The sequence below is a fragment of the Oncorhynchus mykiss genome, chromosome 12 (genome assembly GCF_057628025.1).
Source record: "Oncorhynchus mykiss isolate SJ-2025 chromosome 12, ASM5762802v1, whole genome shotgun sequence".
In the NCBI taxonomy this organism is placed as follows: Eukaryota; Metazoa; Chordata; class Actinopteri; order Salmoniformes; family Salmonidae; genus Oncorhynchus; species Oncorhynchus mykiss.
Window position 1 is genome coordinate 44,849,757 of NC_143033.1, and position 9,771 is coordinate 44,859,527.

Genomic DNA, 9,771 nt, shown 5'->3' on the forward strand with positions numbered 1-9,771 from the left:
CAGACTGAGGAGCACGTTTGGTTTACTTATAGCTACAAGCTTGGCACACCTGTATTTGGAGAGTTTCTCTCATTCTTCTCTGCAGATCTTCTCAAGCTCTGTCAGATTGTATGCTGTACAGCTATTTTCAAGTCTCTCCAGAGATGTTCGATCAGGTTCAAGTCCGGACTCCCGAGGCCACTCCTTCGTTGTCTTGGCTGTGTGCTTAGGGTCATTGTCCTGTTGGAAGGTGAACCTTCAACCCAGTCTGAGGTCCTGAGCGCTCTGGAGCAGGTATTCATCAACAATCTCTGTACTTTGCTCCGTTCATCTTTCCCTCGATCCTGTCTCCCAGTCCTTTCCACTGAAAAACATCCCAAGACTTGATGCTGTAATCGCTGCCAAATGTGCTGCCCAAAGTACTGAGTAAAGGGTCTGAGTACTTATGTAAAATGTCATCTCATTTTTATTAGCAAAAATGAATAAAAACCTGTTTTTGCTTTGTCATTATGAGGTATTGTGTGAAGACAGATTTTTTTTTTTTAACTCTCATCAATTTTAGAATAAGGCTGTAATGTAACAAAATGTGGAAAAAGTCAAGGGGTCTGAATAGTTTCCGAAGGCACTGTAGTCTGTTTGAAAAGTGGAGGATCGCTTTCTCCCATTCTTTAAGTTCAACGCTTTATACTGAAGCCATTGTTCAGAAATCCATCCAGAAATAACACCTGGTATTTACCTTAAAGGCACAATGTCTAAAATATTCTGCTGTTAAGGTTCTCAATTAATGATAAAATGGTCACTCATTGATTCTTGAAGAATATAACTAATAAATGCTACATGAGCTTAGTATAATTGTGTTACCCTTTCTGAACCAAAAATGTGTGTTGCAGGTAATGACGTGGCTCAGGTTTGACCCCGGAGATGCCGAAGAGACGAGACATTCTGGCCATCGTGTTGATCGTGTTGCCTTGGACGCTACTTATCACTGTTTGGCATCAGAGTGCCATCACCCCTCTGCTAGCTGCTCGAAAGTGTAAAGGTCATTCCTCAAATTCCCCATGTAGGGGGTTTTATGGTTAGTCTCTTGAGCAGAGGAGCACGTTTGGTTTACTTATATCTATGCTTATTCTGGGATGCTCCATTTAATATAGTACACTTAAAAAGAACGTCTACACATGATTTCCCAGCTTAATTTTTTACATTTTCCCACCACTTAACTTTCTATCAGAATATGCTGCATTGTCTATTACAAGACTTTTAACACAATGGCAAAAGGTTTTTGTTCATAATGAACTAAATATTGTCATTTTGTGAGACCGTGGCATGAGGCCGCTATCAATTTGAGCACTGTCAGTAGAAAATTGATTGTCCACAATATTAATTTCTCTAATCGGATTCACACCTTTTAACTGACTCATATTAGTCTGACATCTAATTCATTACTTTTTAAGTTAGTGATGAGTATATTATGTTTATCACAAGGAGATTACATGTCTAACAAAAGAGTATGGAGTTAGATTTCAGAACGACACGTTCATTAAAACTTTTGACTGAAATCTAACTCTACAACAGACTAAGAAGACTATTTGCACGATTAGATGATTCCTCCCTCTCTACGAAGGCCATCTCTATGGAAACGTACAGTTCCTATACAGTCTATAAGCATTTATTATACCAAAAACTTCTTTCCTCTTCTCAGATGACAGACATGAGAGTCGGCGAGACTCCCGGAACACCTTCACCCTCAAGGAGCCCTGCACCTCAGAGAACAACAAGGACATTGTGGAGGTTGTGCGCACCGAGTACGTCTACAGCCGCCAGCCGCCCTGGTCTGATGTCCTCGCCACCCTCCACGTCATCACCCCAACCTACAGCCGGCCGGTCCAGAAGGCAGAGCTGACCCGTCTGGCCAACACCTTCCTCCACGTGCCCAACCTGCACTGGATCCTGGTTGAGGACTCTCAGCGACAAACCCTGCTAGTCACCAGGCTCCTTCAGGAAACAGGCCTGAACTACACCCACCTTAATGTGGAGACACCCAGGAACTATAAGCTGCGTGGGGACATGAGGGACCCCAGGATACCCCGGGGAACCATGCAGAGGAACCTGGCTCTGCGCTGGCTTAGAGAGACCTTCAGCCCCAACAACAGCAACAGCCAGCCTGGTATCGTCTACTTTGCAGACGATGATAACACCTATAGTCTGGATCTGTTTGAGGAGGTGAGTGGAACAAGGAGAGATGTTGTGCAGTACAGAATTGTTTCCTCTTTAGCTACCAAAACAGGCAAAATGTTTGGTTTCGGTGCGCAGTAGTATAATTAAATAAAGAGCATGGCTCCTTACAATATGCCACTAGATAAATGCACAGCCTCAACACATAGGCATCACTTGACACCTGCCATAAACAAAGTTTATAAACATGAATTCTGATATTTGCATATGATACAAATTAAAATAGCTATTTCCTCACATAAAATCATATATCGTAAAATAAATACTTATTGATCCTTCTCCACCCATAGAATTACATAGAGCACTAATATCATAGGATCTCCATGGGCTCTACCCTCTCTCTCCTTCCTCGTCTAGATGCGTTCAACAAGGAAGGTGTCTGTGTGGCCTGTAGCCTTTGTGGGCGGCCTGCGGTACGAGTCCCCTAAAGTCAATACCCTGGGCAAGGTTTACGGCTGGAAGACTGTGTTTGACCCCAACCGACCCTTTGCCATAGACATGGCTGGGTTTGCGGTGAACCTCCGCCTCATTCTCTTTAAGCCTCAGGCCTACTTCAAGCTGCGGGGAGTCAAGGGAGGATACCAGGAGAGCAGCTTACTGCGGGAGCTGGTCACCCTCAGCGACCTGGAGCCCAAGGCTGCTAATTGCACTAAGGTAAGGAACTAACAGTTGCCCTGTGTGGCTCAGCTAATAGAGTATGTTGCTTGCAATGCTAGGGTTGTGGGTTTGATTCCCACTGGGTCAGGCTGGTCTCATAGATGTAACATAGGAAATGAAAATCCAGGACAGTCAAATTAGTATGATCCGTTTAATATGGTTACATAAGACAGAATGTTACTTCAGGCAAAAATTAAAGAAAGGTGGTTGGTCGCTGTGGATAATAGCCGTATAATGCAAATGTCTGGCAACCCAAAGGTTGCGTGTTCGAAACTCCTCACGGGCAACTACTTACATGTTTTGCTTCTTTGCAACTACTTAGCATGTTAGCTAACCCCAACCTTAACTCATAGCCTTAACCCCTAAGCCTAACCCCTAGCCTAGCTAACATTCAAGCGGTATAAAAATACTTTCAACTACTTTCAACTAACTTTTCCACCATTTTTACTTGAACCCCCCGCCCCAAACAGGTACTTGTATGGCACACGAGGACAGAGAAGCCTGTCCTGGTGAACGAGGGAAAGAAAGGATTTACGGACTCCAACGTGGAGATATAAAACTTATTTTGGATCACAGGTAATTTGAAAGTTATTGGGTCTGGGATTAATTAAGTTTGCAAAATTCCAGTACCTTTCCCAAAGTTCCCAGGTTTTGTAGATGTTACTGGAATTTTGCAACCCTATGTCTGAGTGCCAACCTGGCTCTCTGAACCCCTGTGAGCTTATTATTTCCACGAAAGGTTTTAATATTGTATTATTATTCATAGTATAAAGCTTTGCCGAATCTGTCTGAATTTGTATAACAGGGATGTTATGATTTCATCTCATAACTTGACAGAAGATCCTTACAAAAGATAGATTGTTTTATTAATGCGGTTTTGTCTTTAGTTTCTTCTCATTTGCCTAAACTATTCTCTCTGTGGTTGGTAGTAATGATGGAATAATTGTTGATTACATATTTTCTTTACACATCTCCTAAGCCCATATACCATTTTGTTATTGCAGGTTATATATGGCTGGGATTCCAAACGGACTGGCAAAAGACAAGCTCCGGGCAAGCAGGATCAGGGTGAAATGTATATTTACTGTAATACGACTGTAAAGGGAGTAAGACAGCCTTATTGTTTACTACAAGCAGTACACAGCTACGTATCAATACAGGCATAGAATATCAAAGCACAGATTCATGGAGGATGGTGATACTGTATCTAGCTAAGCGCTTTACTGATGCATCAATGGAAGACGCCCACAAGGAGCTTGCAACTTAAACAAAAGACTGTCGGCGGTTCAAACAACAGGATGGCTTCATACAGTGGTCAACAGGAAGCGGCCTTAACCCAGCTGACACAAACCAACATGATCGTAACCAGGCACTGGACCAAACTGAATCAATCAGAGGCCCCGAATAGCTTTTGTCTGTTGGTGATTAGGCTCCTTTTGTTGTGGAGCGGACTGTACTTGGGGTGCAGAACAGAGCTGGATAAAGTAGTTCTTGTCTGACTGGAGTCAGCATTGACTGACAGACTGATCTGGAAAGGACATGAACCCTTCCCACGTCCCATTGTAAAACACTGAGCTATTCAGACAGCTCTGCTCCCTCAAACCTATCACTAATTAGAACACGTCTCACACATACACGTCTGTACACAAACATCCGCACGCATATACGCACAGAGTAATCAGTGTAGGAACAATGATTTAGCATAACCCCCGTACTGTAATGCCAGCTTTTATTTGCTGTTGCATCTTTTACTGATCATATAACACTATATTAGCACTTTCAGGTCAGGGTCTGTTGTCTGTTACAGTTTCTCAATCACGTACAAGCATTTTTTTTAACAATCGATTTTCAAAACAAAGTTCACAAGACAGAACTCTGTGGCTTTTCGCAAAACAGTAAATGGTTGCCTTACCAAAATGTATTTGCCTTCTCAAATTATAAATACATTAAATCAAAACTAAAATTGTACATTCAAAATTGCTAATAAATTGATCAAAACAACACGACTGCCTGCAAAAAGATGAACACAAATATACTTATCTCGAGTCCAAGTAGACTCGAGAAAAAAATCCCAGTAGATCAATAGATTTTCCTTGCAGTTACTAAATCATGATGATCAAAATTGTAAGTTCAACTATCCAAAAGTGCAGAATTATGTGCAATTACTCTCCTTTTATGCATATTTCACCAAACAATTTCATACACATTAAATTAAATATATTCCTGATAAGAAACAAAATTAGCACATTGTGTGCAGGATTCATCGATATCATCACAATCCAATTCCATTCCATAGTCAATACATAACTATGAGCAAACCAGGCTTTGTAGACTCCATTGGTGCACAGAAACACAATCCAAAATAGAAATAAGGAAAGGTGAATACAATGGAAGAATACAACTGGTATGAATGTATAGGGAGGCCTCAAAGCAAAACCTCTATAACAATAGGGTCAGTATCTCCTGTAAAATCTAACACGAAACCCAAACCGGCTGCGTGCGTGCACCATCGTGCGCCATCGTGCATACATTTACTTTGTCCCCCCACACCAAACGCAATCACGACACGCAGGTTAAAATATCAAAACAAACTCTGAACCAATTATATAAATTTGGGGACAGGTTGAAAAGCATTAAACATTTATTGAAATTTTGCTAGTTAGCTTGCACTTGCTAGCTAATTTGTCCTACTTAGCTAGCTTGCTGTTGCTAGCTAATTTGTCCTGGGATATAAACATTGAGTTGTTATTTTACCTGAAATGCACAAGGTCCTCTACTCCGCCAATTAATCCACACATAAAATGGTCAACCGAATAGTTTCTAGTCATCTCTCCTTCTTCCAGGCTTTTTCTTCTCTTTATATTGCGATTGGCAACTTTCATAAATTAGGTGCATTACCGCCACTGACCTCGTTCGTCTTTCAGTCACCCACGTGGGCATAACCAATGAGGAGATGGCACGTGGGTACCTGCTTCTATAAACCAATGAGGAGATGGTAGAGGCAGGACTTGCAGCGCGATCTGCGTCAGAAATATAACTGATTTCTATTTTAGTCCTTGGCAACAAAGACGCTCATAGGCGCATGTGAGCAGTTTTTATTTTGCAACGCTCTCTCACGCGACGCGAGCGGTAAGATATGCAAGTCACCAGCAAAAAAATTATCAGAAGTTCTGTAAATGTATTTGAGCATTTGATCATTGATTTTCTGCTATAGTTTGTTTCAACACCGATTCAAAAATTCCTTGAATGCGATTGAGAAAAACACATTTTGGAGTGAAATACGCATCACATTTTTTCACCTCTCCAACAGACAATAGGTCATTTGCCAATGAAACTAGAGCTAGTCAATTAAATATGATTATTTCACAACACATACTACATCAGTCACAGGATAAATGCCTTCTCTTGATATGCCATTTTCTAACCAGTCTGGACCCCAAATGGCACTTAATGATTGTTGATCTGATATTCAAAAGTAAACGGAGGGAATGTCTGCTTTGTAAACAACCACTGCAATTACACAAATTTACCCCACATGTCAATGTCTCTTTCGGTTTCCTTGTTTGACATGGTTTATTGCGACTAATGGCTGATATTTACATTTTTGTTCAAACATAGCATTGGTTTCCCTTTTTCTAAAGTAAATCGTATACAGTCCTGGTCTCAGAGAAGACCAAATATTGAAGTGCAAACATACAGCACAGTAACTCATATTTGCCAATATGTTACATGATAAATATCACAACTAAAACTGACTGAGCCTGTCAATCAGTGGTCAGATGATACAGGTGTAATGTTTCATTTGGAAGTTTTTTTTTTTTTTTATGTATTTAACTAGGCAAGTCCTCTTTAGGATCTGCCCCTTTAAAAAAAATTGTTTAGCCTAAAATGACATACCTAAATCTAACTGCCTGGAGCTCAGGACCTAAAGCAAGGATATGCATATTCTTTATACCATTTGAAAGGAAACATTTGGAAGTTCGTGGAAATGTGAAAAGAATGTAGGAGAATATAACGTATTAGATTTGGTAAAAGATATATACAATACAAAGAAAAAAACATGTTCTTGTGTACTATCATCTAAGAAAGGCCATAATGTATTATTCCAGCTCAGGCACAGTTTAGATTTTGGGCAGTAGATGGCAGCAGTGTTTGTGCAAAGTTTTACACTCATCCAATTAACCATTGCATTTCTGTTCAAATGTGCCTAATTGGTTTATTAATCACTTTTCAAGTTCATAACTGTGCACTCTCCTCAAATAATAGCATGGTATTCTTTCACTAATAACTACTGTAAATTGGACAGTGCAGTTAGATTAACAAGAATGTAAGCTTTCTGCCAATATCAGATATGTCTATGTCCTGGGAAATGTTCTTGTTACTTACCTTGTGCTAATCGCATTAGCCTACGTTAGCTCAACTGTCCCGTGGGGGACCCAACGATCCTGTAGAGGTTTAAGAACAAACTCTTATTTACAATGACTCATACAACGGCCAAAGCCGGACAACACTGAGGCTCCTGAGTGGCGCAGCGGTCTAATGTACTGCATCTCTGGACTCGAGGTGTCACCACAGACACCCTGGTTTGATTCCAGGCTGTTTCCCAACCGTCTGTGATTGATAGTCCCATAAGGCAACACCCAATTGGCCTAGTGTTGTCCGGATTTGGCAGGTGTAGACAGTCATTGTAAATAAGAAATTGTTCTTAACTGACTTGCCTAGTTAAATAAAGGTTAAACAAAAAATAGTGTGCCACCCTATGGGACTCCCAATCACGGCTGGTTGTGATACAGCCTGGAATTGAACCAGGGTGTTTGTAGTGACGCCTCTAGCACTGCGAAGCAATGCACTGGACCGCTGCACCACTCCAGAATGCTTTCATTTACATCATGACACACACAGAAAGTGATGATTACAATGATTCTAGTTGAAAATATGTTTTGTTAGGCTGGGATATATAGTTCTAGTTCCTTGTTTCAATAAATAAACCCGTTTGCATGATATTTCATGTCAATAAAATGGAAATAAATATTCTACTCAAGATGGATGAGGTGAATTAGCCCCATAAAATGTTCAGCACTTTGGGGCCCAGAGAAAAACCAATGTGAAAATGCGATCCACTCATTATTACTGTCTATCAAAAGTACTTTTGCAAGTGGCTTTGGAATGCAGTCACTGATTGTCCACAGCCATGCCCAGATCAGGAGTCTCTTCAAACATCTTACAGTCAGCTTCCTGCTCCTCAAACACAATGAGCTGCATGATGATGATGAAGAAACAAATAAAGGTAACTAAAAGATAGAGACTAAGTAAACAACTTTGTGAAACTAAGACGTGTCATTAGCATGTATTAATGTAAAAAAAAAAAAAAAAAAATCTAGACCCCTTTTACTCCAAACATACACAGAGACATGTACAAAAGCTCTCCCTCGCCCTGCATTTGGCATATCTGATCATAATTCTATCCTCCTGATTCCTGCTTCAAGCAAAAACTAAAGCAGGAAGCACCAGTGACTCGCACCATAAAGAAGTGGTCAGATGAAGCAGATGCTAAGCTACAGGACTGTTTTGCAAGGACATACTGGAATATGTTCCAGGATTCTTCCGGTGGCATTGAGGAGTACACAACATCAGACACTGGCTTCATCAATAAGTTCATCGATGACGTCGTTTCCACAGTGACAGTACTTACATACCGCAACCAGAAGCCATGGATTACAGACAACATCCGCACTGAGCTAAAGGGTAGAGCGGCTGCTTTCAAGGAGCGGGACTCTAACCCGGAAGCTTATAAGAAAACCTGCTATGCTATGCCCTCCTGCTATGCCCTCCGACGAACCATCAAACAGGAAAAGCGTCAATACAGGACTAATATTGAATCGTACTACACCGGCTCCGACACTCGTCAGATATGGCAGGACTTGCAAACTATTACAGACTACAAAAGGGAAGCACAGCCGCGAGTTTTCCAGTGACAAGCATAACAGACGAGCTAAATAACTTATATGCTCTTTTCGAGGCAAGTAACACTGAAGCATGCATGAGAGCATCAGCTGTTCTGGACGACTGTGATCACGCTTTCCATAGCTGATGTGAGTAAGACCTATAAACAGGTCAACATTCACAAGGCCGCAGGGCCAGACGGATTACCAGGATGTGTACTGCGAGCAAGAGCCGACCAGTTTGCAAGTGCATTCACTGACATTTGCAACCTATCCCTGACTGAGTCTGTAATACCAACATGTTTGAAGCAGACCACCATAGTCCCTGTGCCGAAGAACACTAAGGTAACCTGCCTAAATAACTACCAACCAGTAGCTCTCACGTTTGTAGCCATGAAGTGCTTTGAAAGGCTGGTCATGGCTCATGTCAAAACCATCATCCCAGAAACCCTAGACCCACTCCAATTTGCATACCACCCCAACAGATCCACAGATGATGCAATCTCTATTCCACGCCCCACTGCCCTTTCCCACCTGGACAAAAGGAACACCTTTGTGAGAATGCTATTCATTGACTACAGCTCAGCGTTCAACACCATAGTGCCCTCGAAGATTATCACTAAGCTAAGGACCCTGGGACTAAACACCTCCCTCTGCAACTAGATCCTGGACTTCCTGACGGGCCGCCCCCCAGGCAGTAAGGGTAGGTAACAACACATCTGCCATGCTGATCCACAACATGGGGGCCCCTCAGGGGTGCGTGCTCAGTCCCTCCTGTACTCCCTGTTCACCCATGACTTCATCGCCAGAAACAACTCCAACACCAACATTAAGTTTGCCGACGACACAACAGTGGTAGACCAGATTACCGACAACGATGAGACAGCCTATAGGGAGGAGGTCAGAGACCTGGCCGTGTGGTGCCAGGACAACAACCTCTCCCTCAATGTGATCAAGACAA

General features: G+C 41.8%; 1 protein-coding gene across 6 annotated transcripts in view; it reads left to right on the forward strand.

The window, feature by feature from the left end:
• Positions 1-6,404, forward strand: part of LOC110537644 (galactosylgalactosylxylosylprotein 3-beta-glucuronosyltransferase 1) — a 51,393-nt gene extending 44,989 nt beyond the window's left edge. For 2 of the 6 annotated variants that reach the window (XM_021623839.3, XM_090192546.1), the window contains 5 exons: positions 870-1,054; positions 1,679-2,199; positions 2,569-2,865; positions 3,339-3,444; positions 3,873-6,404. In XM_021623839.3, the coding sequence (XP_021479514.1) occupies positions 901-1,054; positions 1,679-2,199; positions 2,569-2,865; positions 3,339-3,425 (1,059 nt within the window). In that variant the 5' untranslated portion in view covers positions 870-900 and the 3' untranslated portion in view covers positions 3,426-3,444; positions 3,873-6,404. The remainder of the gene's footprint in view (positions 1-869; positions 1,055-1,678; positions 2,200-2,568; positions 2,866-3,338; positions 3,445-3,872) is intronic. The other 4 variants (XM_021623845.3, XM_090192548.1, XM_090192547.1 and 1 more) reach the window with 2 other exon arrangements.
• The last annotated feature ends 3,367 nt before the right edge of the window (positions 6,405-9,771 follow it).